This window comes from Ranitomeya imitator, chromosome 3 (genome assembly GCF_032444005.1).
Source record: "Ranitomeya imitator isolate aRanImi1 chromosome 3, aRanImi1.pri, whole genome shotgun sequence".
NCBI classification, from domain to species: domain Eukaryota; kingdom Metazoa; phylum Chordata; class Amphibia; order Anura; family Dendrobatidae; genus Ranitomeya; species Ranitomeya imitator.
The window spans coordinates 658,332,432-658,357,915 of record NC_091284.1 but is presented as its reverse complement, the minus strand read 5'-3'; the positions used below and the strand labels follow the sequence as shown (position 1 = coordinate 658,357,915).

Sequence of the window (25,484 nt, the reverse complement as noted above, 5' to 3'; positions counted from 1 at the left end):
CCAGCCATTTGCCCCGTCACCACCATTTCCTCACTGCTGCAGCTTGGTGTTAGACGGCACCGCTGCTGCTGTGGGCGCTATACAGTATAAGAGTGTGAATTGCGAGGGAATTTGCAGTTAGATAGAGAGAGATAGGTTAAGGGAGTCAGGACTAGTTGTATTATCAGCCCTTTTCAAGGTAGGTTACAGCAGATCATAGCACTTTTTGCCAGGCAGGTCTGTGCCAGTGCTGTGCAAGTGTTTGTCACAGCATTTAGTGTAATCTAGCTCAGCCAATCCTTTTGGGCTAGTAACATTGTCTGGTATTCATCTGAGTAGCCTGCCTGTGAAGCTAGCTACACCGCCTGTGTATCTAATAATTTTTACTGCATCTAACCCAGTAAATCGTTTTTGGCTTAGTAGCAGTGTCTGCACGTAAGCGGAGTAGCCCGCCTGTGAAGCTAGATACACCGCCTGTTTATCTAAATACTAATTTTTAACTGCATCTAGCCCAGGCAATACTTTGGGCCTTTGGGCCTAGTAGCAGTTTCTGCTACTCAACAGAGTACCCCACCCATGAAGCAAGCTACACCGCCTGTAGATCTAATTACTAATTTTTAACTGCATCTAGCCCAGGAAATCCTTTTGGGCCTAGAAGCAGTGTCTGCTACTCAGCAGCGTACCCCACCCAAGAAGCGAGCTACACCGCCTTCTTTCTTTCTCAATCTAACCCCTCGGCTCTGGGGTGTCCACTCTCCCTCCAGCTTTCTCTATCTCACAGGTGGACTACCGGGTGTATTCACACTGTGGCAAATCTTTTGGGCCCAGGCATAAGAAGTCGTCGAGGTAATGGATAATATGTGCCCCCTTAGAAATGTCCATGACGACCCATTCGAGGAAGCAACTAAATGCTTCAAATAGTGAGCAGGATATGGAGCACCCCATGGCCAAACAGCGATCTATGTAGTAAGCTCCTTCACATAAGCAGCCCAATGGGAGGACACTATTCGGAGGCACAGGTAGTAACCGGAACGCCCCCTCAATGTCTGTTTTGGCCATTAGGGTGCCCCTTCCCAACTTCTTGACCCGCCTGATTGCCTCGTCAAAGGAGGTACAGTATATAGCACTGTACTTGGTTACGCGTCGATGTTGTCGTTTACTGACCTGGCCCTTGGATATAACAAATGGTGGATTAGTCTGAATGTATTGGGTTCCTTTTTTGGCACAACTCTCAATGGGGGTACCACTATGTCTTCTAAGGAAAGTGTTCTGAATGGACCTGCCATTCTACCTAAAGATATTTCTTTTTTACATTTTTTTGTCACGACGTCTGGGTGTTGGTAGGCTGATTTTAGATTTTTACTCCAGCCTTTCTTGATTTTAGAAGGGCATGACATGCCTATATCTGTGTCTCCTCGTCCTTTTACTCCTCCACCTCTTTTCTTTTCACATGACTATATGTAGTTGTGACTTTTCCATGTGTTTGTTGTGTCTTATGAGCAGTTTGTCAGCTTTAGGACACCTTTTAAGGTGTTTTCTATGTGTTTGCCTGCCATTGGTTTCAATGGGGTTCGACGGTGTTCGTCGAACACGCCCCAATTCGACGAACCGAACCCCAACACTAGGGGGGTGGCTCAACACTATTCAAGATAGCTCTTGGAAGGTTTTAAAAGAAAACTTACCATAAGTAAGAAAAGAAGTATAAACTCTCCTACAGATTCAATATCCAAATTTTCTTCATTTAAACCTCTGCGCTTTGTGGGATTTTTGGTCCGCTGGGCGGTCCCATCAGTAATTTCTTTGTATCAGGGCGCATACAGATGTAGCTGTCAGTCAAGTCACTGATAGGACCGACCAATGGACCGAAAATTCTACAAAGAGGGTTAATGAATCATTAAAAAAAAAAAAAAAGTATGTGTGTGTGTGTATATATATATATATATATATATATATATATATATATATAAATAATAATTTTATTTATATAGCGCCAACATATTCCGCAGCGCTTTACAGATTATAGAGGGGACTTGTACAGACAATAGACATTACAGCATACAATAGACATTACAGCATAACAGAAATCACAGTTCAAAATAGATACCAAGAGGAAATATATGTATAAATATATATATATATATATATATATATATATATATATATATATACATACATATATATATATATATATATATATATATATATATATATATATATATATATATATATATATATATATACATATATATACACAGTGGGGCAAAAAAGTATTTAGTCAGTCAGCAATAGTGCAAGTTCCACCACTTAAAAAGATGAGAGGCGTCTGTAATTTACATCATAGGTAGACCTCAACTATGGGAGACAAACTGAGAAAAAAAAATCCAGAAAATCACATTGTCTGTTTTTTTAACATTTTATTTGCATATTATGGTGGAAAATAAGTATTTGGTCAGAAACAAACAATCAAGATTTCTGGCTTCCACAGACCTGTAACTTCTTCTTTAAGAGTCTCCTCTTTCCTCCACTCTTTACCTGTAGCAATGGCACCTGTTTAAACTTGTTATCAGTATAAAAAGACACCTGTGCACACCCTCAAACAGTCTGACTCCAAACTCCACTATGGTGAAGACCAAAGAGCTGTCAAAGGACACCAGAAACAAAATTGTAGCCCTGCACCAGGCTGGGAAGACTGAATCTGCAATAGCCAACCAGCTTGGAGTGAAGAAATCAACAGTGGGAGCAATAATTAGAAAATGGAAGACATACAAGACCACTGATAATCTCCCTCGATCTGGGGCTCCACGCAAAATCCCACCCCGTGGGGTCAGAATGATCACAAGAATTGTGAGCAAAAATCCCAGAACCACGCGGGGGGACCTAGTGAATGAACTGCAGAGAGCTGGGACCAATGTAACAAGGCCTACCATAAGTAACACACTACGCCACCATGGACTCAGATCCTGCAGTGCCAGACGTGTCCCACTGCTTAAGCCAGTACATGTCCGGGCCCGTCTAAAGTTTGCTAGAGAGCATTTGGATGATCCAGAGGAGTTTTGGGAGAATGTCCTATGGTCTGATGAAACCAAACTGGAACTGTTTGGTAGAAACACAACTTGTCGTGTTTGGAGGAAAAAGAATACGGAGTTGCATCCATCAAACACCATACCTACTGTAAAGCATGGTGGTGGAAACATCATGCTTTGGGGCTGTTTCTCTGCAAAGGGGCCAGGACGACTGATCCAGGTACATGAAAGAATGAATGGGGCCATGTATCGTGAGATTTTGAGTGCAAACCTCCTTCCATCAGCAAGGGCATTGAAGATGAAACGTGGCTGGGTCTTTCAACATGACAATGATCCAAAGCACACCTCCAGGGCAACGAAGGAGTGGCTTCGTAAGAAGCATTTCAAGGTCCTGGAGTGGCCTAGCCAGTCTCCAGATCTCAACCCTATAGAAAACCTTTGGAGGGAGTTGAAAGTCCGTGTTGCCAAGCGAAAAGCCAAAAACATCACTGCTCTAGAGGAGATCTGCATGGAGGAATGGGCCAACATACCAACAACAGTGTGTGGCAACCTTGTGAAGACTTACAGAAAATGTTTGACCTCTGTCATTGCCACCAAAGGATATATTACAAAGTATTGAGATGAAATTTTGTTTCTGACCAAATACTTATTTTCCACCATAATATGCAAATAAAATGTTAATAAAACAGACAATGTGATTTTCTGGATTTTTTTTTCTCAGTTTGTCTCCCATAGTTGAGGTCTACCTATGATGTAAATTACAGACGCCTCTCATCTTTTTAAGTGGTGGAACTTGCACTATTGCTGACTGACTAAATACTTTTTTGCCCCACTGTATATAATTGTCTAAGGGGTACTTCCGTCTGTCTGCAACTTCCGGCACGGAAATCCCGCGTCGCTGATTGGTCTCGCAAGCTGCCTGTCCTGGCTGCCACAACCAAGCGACGGCCACAGTCCGGCCGAGAATTAGTCCCTCCCTACTTCCATCCAGTCAGTGCCCGGCGCCCGCTCCATACTCCCCTCCAGTCAGTGCTCACACAGGGTTAATGAGAGATGCATTGCGAAATTACCCAGAAGATTTAGCGGTCTCGCGAGACAGCTAAGTCATCTGGGTAATTTCGCAATGCATCCTGGGAACGGAAGCTGGCAGCAGCCGCGCGCGAATCGACACAGCTTCACTAGACGCCGGAGGGTGAGTATATAACTTTTTTTTTATTTTTATTATTTTTTTTATAAAAGGGATATGGTGCCCACACTGCTATATACTATGTGGGCTGTGGTATATACTGCGTGGCTGCTATATACTACGTGGCCAGTGTTACATACTGCGGGGGCTGTGTTATATACTATGTGGGCTGTGTTATATACTGCGTGGCTGCTATATACTACGTGGCCAGTGTTACATACTGCGTGGCCAGTGTTACATACTGCGTGGGCTGTGTTATATACTATGTGGGCTGTGTTATATAATGTGTGGCTGCTATATACTACATGGCCAGTGTTACATACTGCGTGGGCTGTGTTATATACTATGGTGCACGCGGCAGCTTCCGGTCCCAGGGTTGGTATGGGCGCAGGACCTATGATGACGCCGCAGTCACATGACCGTGACGTCATGGCAGGTCCTTGTCGCATAACATCCTTGCCACCGAAACCTGCCGCTTGCATGGAGCGGTCACCACAGCATCGCGAGGAGCGGGAAAGGCGCCGGAATGTGAGTATATGATGATTTTTTAATTTATTTTAAATTTTTAACATTAGATCTTTTTACTATTGAGGCTGCATAGGCAGCCTCAATAGCAAAAAAGTTGGTCACACAGGGTTAATAGCAGTGTTAATGGAGTGCGTTACACCGCGGCATAACGCGGTCCATTAGCGCTGCCATTAACCCGGTGTGAGCGCTGACTGGAGGGGAGTACGGAGCGGGTACTGACTGCGGGAAGGAGCGGCCATGTTGCCGCCGGACTGCGCCCGTCGCTGATTGGTCGCGGCAATGGTCGTGGGCGTTTTGCCACGACCAATCAGCGGCTTGGATTCCATGACAGACAGAAGCCGCGACCAATGAATATCCGTGACAGACAGAAGGACAGACATACAGACGGAAGTGACCCTTAGACAATTATATAGTAGATATATATAGTACAGAGCAAAAGTTTGGACACCTTGTCATTTGGGCTGTGTGCACACGTTCTAGATTTATTGCGTTTTTTCACTATAAAAATGCTTCCTCACAATTTGGTTTCTCAAGTCCTCAGACAGTTCTTTGGTCTTCTTTCTTTTCTCCATGCTCAATGTGGTACACACAAGGACACAGGACAGAGGTTGAGTCAACTTTAATCCATGTCAACTGGCTGCAGGTGTGATTTAGTTATTGCCAACACCTGTTAGGTGACACAGGTAAGTTACAGGTGCTGTTAATTACACAAATTAGAGAAGCATCGCATGATTTTTCGAACAGTGCCGATACTTTTGTCCACCCCCTTTTTTATGTTTGGTGTGGAATTATAGACAAATTACCGTATATACTCGAGTATAAGCCGACCCGAGTATAAGCCGACCCCCCTAATTTTGCCACAAAAAACTGGGAAAACTTATTGACTCGAGTATAAGCCTAGGGTGGAAATTGTTGTGAATTCTGTGGCAGAGCTCCCTCCTGTGGTCACAAGTGGTACTGCGGCTTCTGAGTTTCCTTCCTCAGGTGATGTGGTGAAGTCGTTAGGTGCTGCTCTATTTAACTCCACCTAGTGCTTTGCTCCTGGCCTCCAGTCAATGTTCTAGTATTGGTCTTGCTTCCTCCTGGATCGTTCCTGTGGCCTGTTTTCCTGCATAAGCTAAGTTTTGCTTGTGTTATTTTTGTTTGCTATTTTTTCTGTCCAGCTTGCTTAATTGGTTTTTCTTGCTTGCTGGAAGCTCTGGGACGCAGAGGGAGCACCTCCGTACCGTTAGTCGGTGCGGAGGGTCTTTTTGCCCCTCTGCGTGGTTGTTTGTAGGGTTTTGTGTTGACCGCAAAGCAATCTTTTCTATCCTCGGTCTGTTCAGTAAGTTGGGCCTCACTTTGCTAAATCTATTTCATCTCTGCGTTTGTATTTTCATCTCTACTCACAGTCATTATATGTGGGGGGCTGCCTTTTCCTTTGGGGTATTTCTCTGAGGCAAGGTAGGCTTATTTTTCCTTCTTAGGCCTAGCTAGTTTCTCAGGCTGTGCCGAGTTGCATAGGGAGCGTTAGGCGCAATCCACGGCTGCCTCTAGTGTGGTTGGATAGTATTAGGAATTGCGGTCAGCAGAGTTCCCACGTCTCAGAGCTCGTCTTATGTCTTTTGGTTATTGTCAGGTCACTTTGTGTGCTCTGAACTTCAAGGTCCATTGTGGTTCTGAATTACCTATTCATAACAGGAAATGCAGCATTTACCGGTGAATTTCAATAATAAAAATAGATCATTATTTCCCCATAGCTGTGCCATATAGTGCTCTGCACCGTTCATTATTTCCCCATAGCTGTGCCATGTAGTGCTCTGCACCGTTCATTATTTCCCCATAGCTGTGCCATATAGTGCTCTGCACTGTTCATTATTGCCCCATATAGTGCTCTGCACCGTTCATTATTGCCCTATAGCTCTGCCCCATATAGTGCTCTGCGACGTTCATTATTGCCCTATAGCTGTGCCCCATATAGTGCTCTGAACCGTTCATTATTGCCCCATAGCTGTGCCCCATATAGTGCTCTGCACCGTTCATTATTGCCCCATATAGTGCTCTGCACCGTTCATTATTGCCCTATAGCTGTGCCCCATATAGTGCTCTGCGCCGTTCATTATTGCCCTATAGCTGTGCCCCATATAGTGCTCTGCGCCGTTCATTATTGCCCTATAGCTGTGCCCCATATAGTGCTCTGCACCGTTCATATTTCCCCATAGAAAGCTGTGCCATTGTCACTGCTGCTGCTGCTGCAGTAAAAAAAAACAAAAAACACATACTCACCTCTCTTGCTTGCAGCTCTCGGCGTCCGGTCCCGGCGTCTCTGCACTGACTGATCAGGCAGAGGGCGCCGCGCACACTATATGCGTCATCGCGCCCTCTGACCTGAACAGTCAGAGCGCAGAGACGCCGGGAAGATGGAGCGGCGCCCGGCGGCTGGAACGTGGACAGGTGACTATGCGATACTTACCTGGTCCTGGCGTCCGGCTCCTTCTCCCGGACAGCTGTCTTCGGTGCAGCAGCTTTTTCCTCTATCAGCGGTCACCGTTACCGCTGATTAGAGAAAAGAATAGGCGGCTCCACCCCTATGGGAGGTGGAGCCGCCTATTTATTTCTCTAATGAGCGGTCACATGTGACCGCTGATAGAGGAAGAACTGCAGCACCGAAGACCGTGGGACTGCAGGGGGAGCGCCAGGATCGCTGGAAGCAGGTAAGTATGCCTCAGCGCCCTCACCCCCTCACCCGCCGACCCTGCCGCCCACCTTGACTCGAGTATAAGCCGAGAGGGGCACTTTCAGCCCAAAAATTTGGGCTGAAAATCTCGGCTTATACTCGAGTATATACGGTAAATGAAGATAATAGCAAAGAATTTGTGTTTGCAATCATTTTCAGGAAGAAACCGAGTATTATCTGACAGAACTGCAGGGGTGTCAATACTTTTGGCCACAACTGTAGGTTCTTCAAAGTAGCCACCTTTTGCTTTGATGACTGCTTTGCACACTGTTGGCATTCTCTTGATGAGCTTCAAGAGGTAGTCACCGGGAATGGTCTTCCAACAATCTTGAAGGAGATCCCAGAAATGCTTAGCACTTGTTGGCCCTTTTGCCTTCACTCTGCGGTCCAGCTCACCCCAAACCATCTCGATTGGGTTCAGGTCTGGTGACTGTGGAGGCCAGGTCATCTGGTGTAACACCCCATCACTCTCCTTCTTGGTCAAATAGCCCTTACACAGCCTGGAGGTGTGTTTGGGGTTATTGTCCTGCTGAAAAATAAATGATGGTCCAACTAAACGCAAACGGGATGGAATAGCATGCCGCTGCAAGATGCTGTGGTAGCCATGCTGGTTCAGTATGCCTTCAATTTTGATTAAATCCCCAACAGTGTCACTAGCAAAGCACCTCCACACCTCCTCCTTCATGCTTCATGGTGGGAACCAGGCATGTAGAGTCCATCCGTTCACCTTTTCTGCGTTGCACAAAGACACGGTGTTTGGAACCAAAGATCTCAAATTTGGACTCATCAGACCAAAGCACAGATTTCTACTGGTCTAATGCCCATTCCTTGTGTTCTTTAGCCCAAACAAGTCTCGTCTGCTTGTTGCCTGTCCTTAGCAGTTGTTTCCTACCAGCTATTCTACTATGAAGGCCTGCTGCACAAAGTCTCCTCTTAACAGTTGTTGTAGAGATGTGTCTGCTACTAGAACTCTGTGCTGCATTGACCTTGTCTCTAATCTGAGCTGCTGTTAACCTTTGATTTCTGAGGCTGGTGACTCAGATAAACTTATCCCCAGAAGCAGAGGTGACTCTTGGTCTTCCTTTCCTGGGGCGGTCCTCATGTGAGCCAGTTTCTTTGTAGCACTTGATTGTTTTTGCAACTGCACTTCGGGACACTTTCAAAGTTTTCCCAATATTTCGGACTGACTGACCTTCATTTCTTAAAGTAATGATAGCCACTCGTTTTTCTTTACTTAGAATTTGTATTATGGCAAGAAAAAAGCAGCTAACTGTCTATTCAGTGGGACTACCAGCTGTGTATCCACCAGACTTCTGCACAACACAACTGATGGTCCCAACCCCATTTATAAGGCAAGAAATCCCACTTATTAAACCTGACAGGGCACACTTGTGAAGTGAAAACCCTTTCCGGTGACTACCTCTTGAAGCTCATCAAGAGAATGCCAGGAGTGTACAAAGCAGTCATCAAAGCAAAAGGTGGCTACTTTGAGGAACCTAGACTAAAAGACATATTTTCAGTTGTTTCACACTTTTTTGTTAAGTATATAATTCCACATATGTTAATTCATAGTTTTGATGCCTTCAGTGTGAATTTACAATTTACATAGTATTGAAAATACAGAAAATCTTTAAATGAGAAGGTGTGTCCAACCTTTTGCCCTGTACTGTATATATACAGTACATACATACAGTACATACAACAGTACAACATAAGACATACAGTACATACAACAGAGTACATACAACATACAGTACATACAACAGTTCGTACAACATATACTACAGTACATACAACAGAACATACAACTGTACATAACATATGACATACAGTACATACAACAGTGCAACATACAATATACAGTACATACAACAGAACATACAATATATAGCACATACAACATATAACATACAGCACATATAACAGTACATACAACATAACATACAGAACATACAATACATACAACATATAACATACAATACATAGAACATATGACATACAGTACATACAACATATGACACAGTACGGACAAGATACAACAGAACATACAACATATAGCACATACAACATATAGCACATACTGTATAACAGTACATACAACATATGACATACAGTACATATAACAGTACATACAGCATATGACATACAGCACATACAACATACAGTACATACAACATACAGTGCATACAACATACAGTGCATATTCACCATCACCTTGATCCCCAAAGCCATTGCTCACCTGTAAAAAAATATTAAAATAATAAACAAACAATATACTCCTGTGTCCGCAGATATCCAATTAATATGAGTGTCCCACGACGATCTCCCGTGGAGAGCTGTCACATCAGATGATGCGAACGCTCTCCAGGGGTTCCAGGATACAATGACGGGAGGTATCCTGCACTGTATCCCTCCGCCTCTGTGAGAAATAGTTCCTACTCTCACTTGTAGCACTGCTGTGTGGGAAAATTCCCACGCAGCTTTGCCATAAAGTGAGACCAATGAACTCAGGTAACCTCTTCAGTGATGCACTGCAGGAGCCATTGTCTCCTGTCAGTGTGTCACTGGAGGCCTATAGAGCACCGACATCACCCGATGTCACGGTTCTGTGGGGGAGATAGTCATGGGACACTCGTTATCAATTGGACTGCGTCAGACAGAGTACATGGTTGGTTTATTATTTTAAATTTTTTGCAGGCAATCGAGTATGGTAAGTATGGTGAAATTAAGAATATTAAAATACTTTTTTCTGGCTGTGTTTTTTTTTTTTTTTTTTTAACTCTTTCACTACTATAGGATTAGTAATGGATAGGCGTCTTATTGACGCCTCTCCATTACTAACCGGGCTTAATGTCACCTTTACATTAGCAAGGTGACATTAACCCCTTATCACCACATATCCCAACGCTACAAGCGAGTGGGAAGAGAGGGGCTGAGTGCCTGAATTGGCGCATCTTACAGGGGCGGCAGGTATTTATAGCCGGGAGGGGGGGGGGGTAAATCCATGGCCCCTCTCAGCTATGAAAATCAGCCCGCGTATAGGGGGACCCCACACCATTTTTTGAGGGGGGTCCCCCTATTTTAATGGCCAGTAAAGGCTGCGCAGACAGCTGCGGGCTGATATTCATAGCCTGGGAAGGGGCCATGGGTATTATCCTCTTCCCAGGCTACAAATATTGGCCCCCGCCCGTCGGCTTTCCCCCTCTGGCGCAGAAAATTGTGCGGGAGCCCACGCCATTTTTTTTATCAAAATTAAACATATTGTTCATTAATAAACATCGGCCTTGCTATTATATATATCTATAGATGGATATTTCTGGATATATCTATGGATCTATCTATCTATATATATCTATAGATCTATCTATGTATCTATAGATCTAATTATAGGTAGACAGATATATCTATAGATACTTAGATATATCTATCTAACTATACATATATCTATCTACATCTATCCATAGATTTATCTATAGATGGATATATGAATAGATATATTTATGTAAATATAGATCTATTTATCTCATTCCTTTTTTCTATCTCTCATTCCTTCTATCTCATTCCTTCTATCTATCTATAGATAAAAGAAATGAGATAGATAGAAGGAATGAGATAGATAGAAGGAATGAGATAGATAGAAGGAATGAGATAGATGTATACATAGATTGATAGATATTATCTATAGATCTATTTGCCTATCCCATATCTATCTATCTGTCTAGCTATCAGTCTGTCTAGCTATCATCAGTCTGTCTAGCTATCATCAGTCTGTCTAGCTATCATCAGTCTGTCTAGCGATCATCAGTCTGTCTAGCTATCATCAGTCTGTCTAGCTATCAGTCTGTCTAGCTATCTATCTATCTGTGCGTAATGGAGTGTGGGTTGGACAAATTTAAAAGAGGAGGTTGGACAAGAAAGGACATCACAGGGTCAGTAATGGTGTCGAGTGGCATTTCTTTGGAGGGCCGCACAGCCCTCCATGTGCTCGCCAGAGTTAGCCTACTGCCATTAGGTACAGAGATGAGATCCTCAGGCCCCATGTGAGACCATATGCTGGCGCGGTTGGCCCTGGCTTCCTCCTAATGCAGGAGAATACCCAGGTGTTGTGGGGATGTCATACAGGCACGTGGAGGCCACACACACACAACAGAACATAATTTCCTTGTCTTGAGGCATTTCCACTGAAGTTGGACCAGCCTTTAATTTGATTATCCACTTTGATTTTGAGTATCATTCCAAATCCAGACCTCCATTGGATATCAGTTTTGATTTACATTGATCATTTTTATGTTTTATTGTTCTCAACACATTCCACTATGTAATGAATAAAGTTTTGCAACTGAAATATTTCATTCAGTGATATCTAGGATGTGGTATTTTAGTGTTCCCTTTATTTTTTTTGAGCAGTGTATATGTGGGGCCATTATACTATATATGAGGGATTATATGTTGTTATATATCCTTTCTTGGCAATGACAGTGGTCACACGTTTTCTCTAAGTCTTCACAAGGTTGGCACACACTGTTGGTGGTATGTTGGCCCATTCCTCCATTTAGATCTCCTCTAGAGCAGTGATGTTTTGGGCCTGTCGCTGGTCAACACGGACTTTCAATTCCCTCCAAAGGTTTTCTATGGGGTTGAGATCTGGAGACTCTCTAGGCCACTCCAGGACCTACATATGCTTCTTAGGAAGCCACTCCTTTGTTGCCCTGGCGGGGTGCTTGGGATCATTAGCATGCTGAAAGACCCATCCATGTTTCAACTTCAATGCCCTTGCTGATGAAAGGAGGTTTGCACTCAAAAGCTCAGGAAACATGGCCCCATTCATCCTTTCATGTACATGGAACAGCCATCCTGGTCCCATTGCAGAGAAACAGCCCCAAAGCATGATGTTGCCATCCCCATGCTTCACAGTAGGTATGGTATTCTTTGGATACAACTCAGCATTCTGTCTCCTCCAAACATGCCGAGTTTTGTTTCTACCAAACAGTTCTAATTGGGTTTCATCAGGCCATATGACACTCTCCCAATACTCTTATGGATAATCCAAATGCTCTCTAGCAAACTTCAGACGGGCCCGGACATGTACTGGCTTAAGCAGGGGGACACGTCTGGCATTGCAGGATCTGAGTCCCTGGTGGCATAGTGTGTTACTGATGGACACCTTTGTTATGGTGGTCCCAGCTCTATGAAGGTCATTCACTAGATCCCCCCCGTGTGGTTCTTGGATTTTCGCTCACCGTTCTAGTGATCATTTTGACTTCACAGGGTGAGATCTTGCGTTTAGCCTTAGATCGAGGGAGATTATCAGTAGTCTTGTATGTATTCCATTTTCTTATTATTGCTCTCACAGTTGATTTCATCACACCACACTGCTTGCCTATTGCAGATTCAGTCTTCCCAGGCTGGTGCAGGACAACAATTTTGTTTCTGGTGTCCTTCGACAGCTCTTTGGTCTTCACCATAGTGGAGTTTAGAGTGTGACTGTTTGAGGTTGTGCACAGGTGTCTTTTTTTTTTACAGATAAGTTCAAACAGGTGCCATTACTACAGGTAATGGGTGAAGGACAGAGGAGTCTCTTAAAGAAGAAGTTACAGGTCTGTGGGAGCCAGAAATCTTGCATGTTTTTAGGTGACTAAATACTTATTTTCCACCATAATTTGCAAAATAAATATTGCCAGAAAATCAGACAAGGTCATTTTCTGGATTTGTTTTCTCATTTTGACTCTCATAGTTGTGGTCTACCTATGATGTCAATTACAGGCCTCTCTCATCTTTTTAAGTGGGAGAACATGCACAATTGGTCGCTGACTAAATACTTTTTTTTTACCACTGTATGTGAGGGTTATATGTGTGGGGCCATCATACTATATATGGGGGATTATATATGTGGGGCCATCATGCTATATATGGTGGATTATATATGTGGGGCCATCATACTATATATGGGGGAATTATATGTGAGGGCTATCATACTATATATGGGGGATTATATATGTGGGGCCATCATACTATATATTATTATTATTATTTATTTATATAGCACCATTGATTCCATGGTGCTGTACATGAGAAGGGGTTACATACAAGTTACAAATATCACATACAGTAAACAAACTAACAATGACGGACTGATACAGAGGGGCGAGGACCCTGCCCTTGCGGGCTTACATTCTACAGGATTATGGAGAAGGAGACAGTAGGTTGAGGGTTGCAGGAGCTCCGGTGTTGGTGAGGCGGTAGCTCCGGTGTTGGTGAGGCGGTAGCTCCGGTGTTGGTGAGGCGGTAGCTCCGATAGTGATGAGGCAGCAGCGGTGTCAGTGCAGGCTGTAGGCTTTCCTGAAGAGATGAGTTTTCAGGTTCCGTCTGAAGGATCCGACTGTGGGTGATAGTCGGACGTGTTGGGGCAGAGAGGTCCAGAGGATGGGGGATATTCGGGAGAAGTCTTGGAGGCGATTGGATGAGGAGCGAATAAGTGTGGAGGAGAGAAGGAGGTCTTGGGAGGACCGGAGATCACGTGAGGGAAGATATCGAGAGATTAGTTCCGAGATATATGGAGGAGACAGGTTGTGGATGGCTTTGTAGGTCAATATTAGCAATTTGAACTGGATACGCTGAGGGAATGGGAGCCAGTGAAGAGATTTGCAGAGGGGGGAAGCGGAGGAGTAGCGAGGAGAGAGATGGATTAGTCGGGCAGCAGAGTTAAGGATGGACTGGAGAGGTGCAAGGGTGTTAGCAGGGAGGCCACAGAAAAGAATGCTGCAGTAGTCAAGGCGGGAAATGATGAGGGCGTGCACAAGCATTTTAGTAGATTGGGGGTTGAGGAAAGAACGGATCCTGGAGATATTTTTGAGCTGGAGGCGACAGGAGGTGGAAAGAGTTTGGATGTGTGGTTTGAAGGACAGGGCAGAGTCGAAGGTTACTCCGAGGCAGCGGACTTCGGGTACAGGGGAAAGCATGATGTCATTGACTGCGATAGATAGGTCAGGTAAGGAAGATTTGTGGGATGGAGGAAAGATGATGAGTTCAGATTTGTCCACATTGACTTTGAGGAAGCGAGAGGAGAAGAAGGAGGATATGGCTGATAGGCACTCTGGGATTCTGGACAGCAGAGCGGTGACGTCTGGGCCAGAGAGGTAGATCTGAGTGTCGTCAGCATAGAGGTGGTACTGGAATCCATGGGACTTTATGAGTTGTCCCAAGCCAAGTGTATAGATTGAGAAGAGTAGGGGTCCTAGAACAGAGCCTTGGGGGACTCCAACAGAGAGAGGGTGGGATGAGGAGGTAGTATGGGAGTGGGAGACGCTGAATGTGCGGTTGGAAAGGTACGAGGCGATCCAGGATAGGGCGAGGTCTTTGATGCCAAAGGAGGCAGTGGTCAACTGTGTCGAAAGCAGAGGACAGGTCTAGAAGGAGGAGTACAGAGTATTGTCCAGTAGCTTTGGCGGTAAGTAGGTCGTTAGTGATTTTGGTCAGGGCAGTCTCAGTTGAGTGATGGGGGCGGAAACCAGATTGTAGATTGTCGTACAACAAGTTAGATGAGAGGTGGGAGGAGAGTTCAGCATGGACGTGCTGCTCCAGGAGTTTGGAAGCAAATGGGAGCAGCGATATTGGGCGATAGCTGGACATAGCAGTTGGATCGAGGGTTGGCTTTTTAAGGATAGGCGTGATTGTGGCATGTTTGAACGCAGAGGGGAAGGTGCCAGAAGTTAGTGATAGGTTGAAGAGGTGGGTTAGGGATGGGGTAAGTGTGGTGGTGAGGTTGGGGAGGAGGTGGGATGGGATGGGGTCGAGCGCACAGGTGGTGAGGTGGGATTTGGAGAGGAGACAATTAAGTCCCCCTTCAGTGATGTTGGATAGGGAGGTTATGGGGTTTGGGCATTGGTCTGGTATACAAAGGGGTTGTGGTGGTTGAACAATAAAGTCTTGCCTTGTCTGGTCGATCTTATTTTTAAAGTGTGTGGCAAAGTCCTCAGCAGAGATGAGGGAGGTTGGAGGGGGCAGTGGGGGGCGGAGGAGGGAGTTAAATGTATTGAATAACTGTTTGGGGTTGTGGGATAGGGAAGATACGAGGGTTGAGAAGTAGGCCTGTTTAGCAGAGGTGAGTGCAGATTTAAAAGCGAGTGTTGCTTGTTTGAATACAGTGAAGTCGTCTTGCGAGTGTGTTCTCTTCCAACGCCGCTCCGCAACCCTGGACACTTGCCTTAGCTTTTTGGTGGTGTTATGCCAAGGTTGTCTATTGATACGTCGCGCTCTGCCATGGACGAGAGGGGCAACCGTGTCAATAGCTGATGCGAGAGTGGCATTGTAGAAAGCAGCGGCACTGTCTGTGTCGTGGAGTGAGGATATGGATGCCAGTGGTAGGATGGAGTCGGAGAGTATGTGGGTGTCTAGGTGTGCAAGGTTTCTGCGTGGGTGCGCATGTTGCTGGATATGGATGATTGGTGAGGAGGACAGGGATGAGAAGGTGAGCAGATGGTAGTCGGATAGAGGGAGAGGGGAGGTGGTGAAGTTAGATAGAGAGCAGAGACGGGTGAATACCAGGTCTAGTGTATGCCCATCCGTGTGGGTGGCTGCGGAGGACCACTGAGTAAGTCCAAAGGATGAGGTAAGGGACAGAAGTTTGGAGGCTGTTGACTGAAGGGTATCAATGGGGATGTTGAAGTCACCCATGATGATGGTGGGAGTGTCAGCAGAGAGAAAGTGAAGAAGCCAGGTGGAAAATTGGTCAATAAAGGCAGTGGCCAGGCCCGGAGGTCGGTATATGACGGCCACTTGGAGGTTGGAGGGAGAGTAGATGCGGACAGAATGGACTTCAAAAGAGGGGAGGATAAGGGAGGGAAGAGGTGGGATTGGGTTAAAGGTGCAGTCTGAAGAAAGGAGAAGACCCACTCCTCCACCATGTTTGTTGCCGGGTCGAGGGGTGTGGGTGAAGTGGAGGCCTCCGTAACACAGCGCAGCAGGGGAGGCGGTGTCAGAGGGTGTTAGCCATGTTTCTGTGAGGCCAAGGAAGGCAAGATTGCGGGAGAGAAAAAGGTCGTGAATCACATGAAGCTTATTGCAGATTGAGCGGGCATTCCAGAGTGCTCCAGAGAGAGGGAGCAGGGGGGTGGGCGTCAGGGGCACGGGTTTTATGTTGGAAAGATTGCGGAAGTTCATGTTGTATAGGGAGTGATAGGAGGGAGTAGTAATGGGAGGTATGAGATGTGGGGGTCCAGTGATGGGAGATATGTCTCCAGCAGTGAGGAGAAAGAGAGAGAGAGAGAGCAGGTGGGAGAAAGAGAGTGGCCGACTTGTTTTATGTGTTTGTTGGACAGATTTGAGGTTGAGGAGCAGGTCAGCAGGGGAGGTAAGAGGGAAGGGGAGATGATTATTAGGTTAGAGAGTGCTGGGATTTGTGATAGCGAAGGAGAGAGAGGACTAGTGGAGCAAACACTGTAGGGGCATAGGTAAACATGGCGAAGAAGTAAGATAGGTTAATAGAAAAGCTAGATCCAAGTGATAAGAAGAGCTTACTCGGAAGACACACCCAGAAGAAACTGAACATAGAGTGGGGTCCTGACTCCTGCCCTGACTAACTGCCGTTGAAATAACTGCGGCGTCTGTATGCTTTGCTGCAGAGATGCGCGTGCCTGACCCCACACGCGTGCACCCCTTAAGATGCTACTAAATTTATAGGACTGACTAAAGGATCAGGTGAGAGGGATTGTGGGTCCTTATTTGGGATAAATTAGCAATTGGCCAACACCCCGGGGGAGGTTACAAGATCAAAGGCACTAGACCTGGCTGCAAACATATGCTCTAACACCTTGAACACAATAATATCTCCTGTGACCCCAGCATGGATGGACAGCAGTAAGTAATACAATGCAACAAATGCATTTAGCATACAGTCAACAGGCCCATTAAAGGGAAAAGTGCAGGATTAGAGGCGGCAGATAACAGCGAGTAGCAGAGATGTTCATACCATTAAAGGGAAAGGTTATATATATTATATATGTGGGGCCATCATACTATATATGGGGGATTATATATGCGAGGCCATCATACTATATATGGGGGATTATATATGTGGGGCCATCATACTATATATGGGGGATTATATATGCGAGGCCATCATACTATATATGGGGGATTATATATGCGAGGCCATCATACTATATATAGGGGATTATATGTGTGGGGCTATCATACTATATATGTGGGTTTACAGGTGGAACCATCATCTTAATATATACTTACCTTGTAATGTCTTCACATCCTGTTCCGTCCAGATCCCAAAATTCCAAGCGGTGGAAGATCACCGACCTCCATATTGGGACACCCAAGTGATGGGTGTCTCAATATGGAAACTGCTGGTGGTACCAGCCTCTTACGTGGTACCACCGGCGGAACACCGTAATACCACACACACACTGTATAAGCCGTACACACTACACACACAGACTGTATATGCCGTAAGCACCACACCCACACACACTATATACGCTGTACGCACCACACACATTGTATATGCCGTATGCACCACACCCACCCACACGCCATATGCAGCCTCTTGCGCGGTACCACCAGCGGGACACCGTCACCAACACGCCGCCGCCAGGATCAGCCGAATTATTCACTGACCACCGCCATCTTTGTACAGGAGGAGCGCATGCGCAGTTTTAATGTGACCGCCGCTAACTGTCTGCTCGAAGATGGTGGCGATCTGATTTACTATGGAATTCACGCAGGCGCAGTGAATCATTCGGCTGATCCCGGCAGCAGATGCGCGACGTGTCTACAGGCAGAGGAAGACGGTGACATTAAAGGGGTTTTCCCACGAACGAAAGTTAATTTTAAAAACTGTCTGTGTCTGACCATGTAAGGAGCATACCACATCTCCTGGGCAGGGGAGGAAGCAAAAGACAATACTGACATTACAGCAGGGAATCACAGAGGATTTCTTTTGTCAGGTAAAATATTTCACTGATTGTTTTTAAACAATATTTTACCTCACAAAATGTATCCTCTGTGATCGGCTGTAATGTCAATATTGTCTTTTGCTTCCTCCGCTGCCCAGGAGCTGTGGTATGTTCTGTATACGGTCAGACACAGACAATTGTTAAAATGAACTTTCGTTTGTGGGAAAACCAAAAAAGCAAATATCAACGCAAACATGGCATCATATAAAGTACGCCAATGACAATGAAAGGAAAGACGCAAAGGCACAACGTCGAAGACAACAACGGGCACATGAGAACCTTGAAGAGCAACAGCATCGCTGGGACGAGAGCACAGACGGGAGAAGTCAGCACATGGGGAAAGAGAGAGTCGATAGGTGGGTGAGCACATGGGGAGGGAGATTCTCAACGCTGCAAAGCCTGTCCCCATAGTGACATTACCGCCCTATATAAATGTCATAATTAAATCATAACTATGCAGTAAACTCCAACTCCCTCCATAACCCCGCCCCCATGTGACCAAAGCCTCATCCCTGCCCCACCTCCACCCTGCAAGGCCATGGAACAATGGTCTTGCTTGAAGCCGGTCTCTGGTGCAAAAAAGGGTTTGAGACCACTGTCCTAGATGATCGGATATAAAAAAAAGCAATAAAAACCTTTGCTACAAGATTGTAGCCGTGTTCTTTTACACTGCGCAATAGGAGGTCAGGCAATAGAGCTTGTGGAGTCCCCAGATATCACTTAGCTGACCAGAGATTCCAGAACAATATGGTGGAAATCAGCAGTGGTTCATGGAAGCTTACAACCATCTCTTCCTAAACTCACCTCTGTGATGCCACATTTCTCTCCTTACGGTGCCAGTGGCTGTGTGATGTCTCCTGATCACTGACCTCAGATGAATCTGAACTTTGGATCCTCTTGTATCCAGGAGGCAACACCGGACCTGCAACTGTGCAGAACAATCCAAGTCAATAGAACAGTGATGAAAGCATTTTGATTTATTTTTATGGACACTCATTTGGCGCCCAAAATGTGGCCATAGAACCTCGATGTCCGATCCTTCAACTAATCCAAACTTTTATCACTATACAAGAGTAGGTTTATCTAAGGATAGGTTTACATTGCGTTAGTGCATTCCGTTTAACGGATCCGTTAAACGGATGCGCTAACGATGGGTCCCAAATTGTCTTACTTTTTGCGATCGTGTTAACGCATGGGTGCATTGCGTTGGCATGCGTTAGCAAGGGTTCAATGTACAGCGAACGATTCCGTTCGCCGTATCGCAGTAGTTCGTGTTCGAAGGTGCGCCACAAAGTAACGGACCATCACTAACGCATGCCGATTTTGACATGCGTTAGGATGCGTTACGCTAATTGAAGTCTATCGACGCGTTAAAGGATCCGTTACATAGCAGTAGTGCCCTAACGCGATGTGAACCTAGCCTAACTTCAGATTAGAAGAACAGCAGATCAGAGAAATATGGCCAAATAAGGATGGGTTAACACTTGCTTTTCTTTTTTTTTATAGTAGTGTATTTCCACGAAATGTTGATATTTTATTGAAAAACGTATGGATGGAGAAAAAAAAAAAGACAAACCAGGAGGAGGGTCAGCTAATCCAAGCTCAAAATTTGTAAGAGCGCAACATTAACAATAATACCATTTACTTTTTGTTTGAAATTTTTACACCCCAAACAAGTGGCGTCACTATTGTCAAAAATCCAGGGCAGTGCACATGCCCCTAAGTTCTGTCCAGGTGATTCGAATCTCCAGAAAAGTGCCACCTTGGACCGTATCAGTGTCAACATTATGCTAAATACAGTTGGATTCTGTGGCAGCCATAGGCTCCCTGCCCAACACTCTTCCTCCTGTAGGCCCACAGGTTGCTCGAATAGGCTCCCTGCCCAACACTCTTCCTCCTGTAGGCCACAGGTTGCTGGAATAGGCTCCCTGCCCAACACTCTTCCTCCTATTGGCCACAGGTAGCTGGAATAGGCTCCCTGCCCAACACTCTTCCTCCTGTAGGCCACAGGTTGCTGGAATTGGCTCCCTGCCCAACACTCTTCCTCCTATTGGCCACAGGTAGCTGGAATAGGCTCCCTGCCCAACACTCTTCCTCCTGTAGGCCACAAGTTGCTGGAATAGGCTCCCTGCCCAACACTCTTCCTCCTATTGGCCACAGGTTGCTGGAATAGGCTCCCTGCCCAACACTCTTCCTCCTGTAGGGCACAAGTTGCTGGAATAGGCTCCCTGCTTAACACTCTTCCTCCTGTAGGCCACAAGTTGCTGGAATAGGCTCCCTGCCCAACACTCTCCTTCCTGTAGGCCACAGGTTTCTGGAATTGGCTCCCTGCCCAACACACTTCCGCCTGTTGGCCACAGGTTGGTGGAATAGGCTCCCTGCCCAACACTCTTCCTCCTGTAGGAAGGTTTCTGAAATTTAACAGGTCACAAGATGCATGTGGAACAATGAAGTGACTGCACTGTGGCACCAGCATCAGACTGCTCTGTGTGCAGGGAAAAGAGGACTCCATTGTTCAGATTAGGTGAGTATAAACTATCACTTTGTGAAGGATAGCACAAAGATAGCATTATTACTTTCTAAAGGGTAATATTATTTGCTTTGAGGGAGGCGTTACTCTTGGGTTTGGGGTACACTAGTTGTCTTGCCTTGGGCGCTGGCTAACCACATTACACATCTGACTGCAGTATTATAGCCCATATAAAAGGTCAATAGTGTTGTTTTTTTGCCTCATCCAGCAGAGAAAATTAATTTTAATCATGGGATACCATGAAACCAGACAAAATATTTTACTTGGCTTAGTTAGAGCTTACATGTATCCCCCCCCCCCCAAACAAAAAAAGTGAAAATTAGGGTTGAGCGACTTTTACTTTTTTTTAGGGTCGAGTCGGGTTTCGCGAAACCCGACTATCTCTAGAGTCGAGTCGAGTGAAATTGGCGAAAAGTCGGGGATCGACCGAAACACAAAACCCAATGCAAAGTCAACGGGAATTCTTTTTTCTCTCTCTCTCTGAGAAATGGCCGCCGCGATCTCCATCTGCGCACGTGCGGCATCCCGCGGCCATTTTCCTGAAGCCCCGTGCAGCAGAGCACTCCATCTGCGCACACGCGGCCCCAGGAAGATGGCCGCCCCCACCGATGACAAGGGTAATAGCGCAGATCGCGCGCTGTTTCTTCACGTGCGCGCAGTGGATTCGGCACTTGGACATGTGCACACCACTACGCCACCAACGGTAAGCTGGGGAAGAAACAGCGATGTCACCACCTGACCTGACCAGCCTGATTGACAGGCGAAAACGGCGACTTTGGTAATGTATTTCGCAGCATAGGTGGGGAATCAGGGTACACTACATACACTATTGTAACGCACAGCGCAGGCCCTATTTAACAGTATTTTTATCTCAATCTGAAAAAACGGAGTGACAGGTTCCCTTTAATTTTATTAGAATGACTTATGAGGGAGGACTGAGTGGCTTCTAGAGATTCTACCCTATTGCCAATTTGTTGAATATCTTGTCGTAGGCCTGAGACTTCCGCATTGCTTGAATTAGAGCTTTTTTAAGGAAGGATTTTGAGATACCTCCAGAGTCTATTTGTGTAGTGTCACTTCCTGAAGCTTCCTCACTGGAATCTAGGTCATCTGCAGGGTCGTCTATTTTCGTGTTAGGGTGGGAGATCCTAAACTCACGGACCCCCCAAGAGACGCGATATGTGGTCTTCTGAACTATTTAGATACTTCGGCCATTTTAAATGCCTCCAGAGACAACAAAAATTTATCCTACTAAGGATCATCCATTCAACTGTATCAAGACTTGGCACCTTCGACGCTCGCTAAATGAAGGGTTCTGAAGCCCCTGCTGGATGTTCTACGTACAAACAAGATACTATACAAGTGGTTATTTCCCTTCGGTTTGGCTATATATGGAGGAGGTAAGCAAGTCACAATCCGCCATCCAGATGACCTCACCAAAGTTTGGTCCACGTTCAACATCGAGGCAGTTGCTGTCCCCTCTTGGCTGCCTATGGACATGATGCTAGATGTCCCTCCCAATCTCCGCCCTTTGCTGGACCAGGGAGAGTGGTCTCCAGCCAAGTCTCCGAAACAGAGCAAGGTTGGACCTAAGAAGAAACTCCCTCCTTGAGAAGATTGTGTAACACTTTTGCTCCTTATTTTGGTTTGCTGGGTAAATCCGATCTCTTTACCATGTTTTAGATCGGAGATAGATCCAAAAAGTATAATAGGTCGATAAAGTTTTTTAATTTTCTTTTTCTTTCTTTCCACATGGCCTTTACTATAGAATCTACTTTAGAATTTGTTAACAAGTAAAATTAATATACCGTTTGCTGCTTGTGCGCCTGCAATGGACTGTCCTGTCTGTTTATTAGGAGGATGTTTCGTGCCACGGCCTCCGCCATAGACGGGATCTGTATTGGTTATATGTTATACTCTTTCCCCCAAGTTGTTCTTGCTGTTGTTATGCTTAAATTGTTTGCTCATCACACGTGTATAGATGTCACTCTAGTTCATTTTATAACTCATGACCGGTAGTGTTCCAAATGCAGCCACCTTGGTGTTGGCTTCCTACAATGTGAAGGGCATGCGCTCCCCAAGGAAAAGAGGGCAACTGTTGAGATTTCTGCAATCTAAAAATTCTAGCATCGCATTTTTCCAAGAAACTCATTTTAAAAAAGGTAGGACCCCAGATATGTCGATAACTCAATTCCCCACATGGTATCATAATACTGGATCCACTGCTTCAAGAGGAGTTAGCATAGCATTCAAAAGAAATGTTCCCTTCACCTTGATAGACACTCTGTCGGATGCTGATGGGAGATATATAATGTTAAAAGGTATATTAGCAAACACAAAAGTCACCCTTTGCAACATCTACGCCCCGAATCAGAACCAAATTGGTTGGTTGTGTCATGTTTTGAACACCCTCAAACTATTTAAAGAAGGGATTATAATTCTGGGGGGCGACTTCAATATCACTTTCAATCCATTGATAGATTCTTCATAAGGAAAATCTTCTATTTCACAAAAAGCACTTAGGAAACTTCATATCAATCTACAATCTTTAAATTTAATTGACCCATGGAGAACGCTACACCCAACAACTAAAGATTTCACTTTCTTCTCCCCACCCCATAACAATTACCACAGATTAGACTATTTTCTAATTCAATCCTGCCACCTCCAGTTGGTGAAATCTACAAAAATAGACGTCATATCCCTTTCAGACCATGCTCCGATCCTTTTAGAAGTATATATTAAATCCCTTCCCCCTACTTCTTTTACTTGGAAACTAAATGAAACTCTACTGGGATCTAATTCTTATGTGACTAAGTTCTCCACCTCAATCAATCTTTTCTTCAAAGAGAACTGTCTTTCGGGCACTCCCATGTCTCTGGTTTGGGAGACTCATAAGGCGGTATTGAGAGGAGAATTTATAGCCCTGGGCTCACATTTGAAAAAAGAAAGGTCCAAAGAGGTAATGGCTATTTTACACCAGATTGGCTCTGTGGAAAAGTTACACAAACGTTCTCAAACAGATAAATATCAGACGGAACTCGTCTCACTCAGAAGATCACTGAAAGATCTTTTGAACATACATTCAGCTAAGGCTTATATGAGAAGCCAACAGCAGTTTTACCTTCACGGCAATAGAGGAAGCAAACTTATGACTTCTCTTCTGAGAAAGCGCAGGGGACGTACTTTCATCACACAGCTGAAGGGTTCAAATGGCCTGGTTATCTCTGAGACCAAAGACATTGCTAATGAATTCAAATGCTTCTATGAGAATCTATATAATTTAGATACACCTGAAGACATGGGAGATCCTGGTACAGCTCTGGAAACAATAGACACCTTCCTATCATCCTTGAAACTCCCCTCCTTGTCCCTGGAGGACTCTTCTTCTCTAATGGCCCCAATCACTCCTGAAGAGGTACTGGAGATTCTTTCCAGTATTCCTAATGGGAAAGCCCCGGGCCCCGATGGCCTCCCCATCATTTATTATACGAAATTAATAAAAGCCCTTCTACCCCATATAGTAACATTATTTAATTCTTTCCTAGCAGGGCAACCACTCCCAAAACAAGCCTTAGAAGCTTTTATTACAGTGTTACCAAAAGAAGGGAAAGACCCTAATTCCTGCTCTAGCTATAGGCCTATATCACTCCTCAACACGGATACGAAGCTATGGGCAAAACTCTTAGCAACTAGTTTAGGTAACATACTCCCCAGATTGATTCGCTCGGACCAGGCGGGTTTTGTGCGGGGTAGAGAAGGAAGGGACAATTCAACTAAAGTCCTTCAATCTATAATGTACGTTAAAAAGAGGAATTTACCACTGACCCTTCTATCTACTGACGCCGAGAAGGCGTTTGACAGAGTAAGCTGGAGATATATGGAGAGGGTCTTACATAGGTTTGGCTTCCCTCCCCAGTATGTCACAGCGGTCTTGTCCCTTTTCTCTCTCCCCACTGCCAGAGTCCGAGTGAATGGTGTTCTATCAGACGCCTTTATCATCAGTAACGGCACCAGGCAGGGTTGTCCCTTATCCCCCTTATTTATACTAGTTATAGAAACGCTAATACAGAGAATTAGGCAAGATAATCAAGTTCAGGGACTACGGATAGGTAGATTGGAATTAAAAATACTAGCATTCGCGGATGACCTGCTTTTTCTTATTTACAACCCGCTAGAAGCATTTCCCATCATCATCAATATACTAAATTATTTTGGCAAATTATCAAACTTCAAAATTAATAACACTAAATCAGGAGCACTCATCATCACCCTACCGGACTCCCAGCGAACAAATTTGCGTAAACCTACCCCCTTCTCCTGGTCCACGTCATCAATTAAATATTTGGGCGTCCATATCACCAGAGACCCCATAAACCTATTCGACTCCAATTTTTCACCCTTACTTAAGAAAATAGAAGCGCAGATGAAATTATACAATTTGCCCACATTATCGTGGATAGGACGTGTCAATGTATTTAAAGCCTATCTTATGCCTCTGATATTGTATTTTATGAACATGGTACCCATTCGTCTTCCCCTCACTTTCTTTAAAAAT

General features: G+C 45.0%; 1 protein-coding gene across 2 annotated transcripts in view; it reads right to left on the bottom strand.

Annotated features, from left to right (window-relative positions):
* The window catches only part of GPALPP1 (GPALPP motifs containing 1), a 64,621-nt gene that overhangs the window by 25,632 nt on the left and 13,505 nt on the right, over nt 1-25,484 (bottom strand). For both annotated transcript variants that reach the window (XM_069758257.1, XM_069758258.1), the window contains exon 2: nt 19,201-19,324. In XM_069758257.1, coding sequence (XP_069614358.1) covers nt 19,201-19,324 — 124 coding nt within the window. The remainder of the gene's footprint in view (nt 1-19,200; nt 19,325-25,484) is intronic.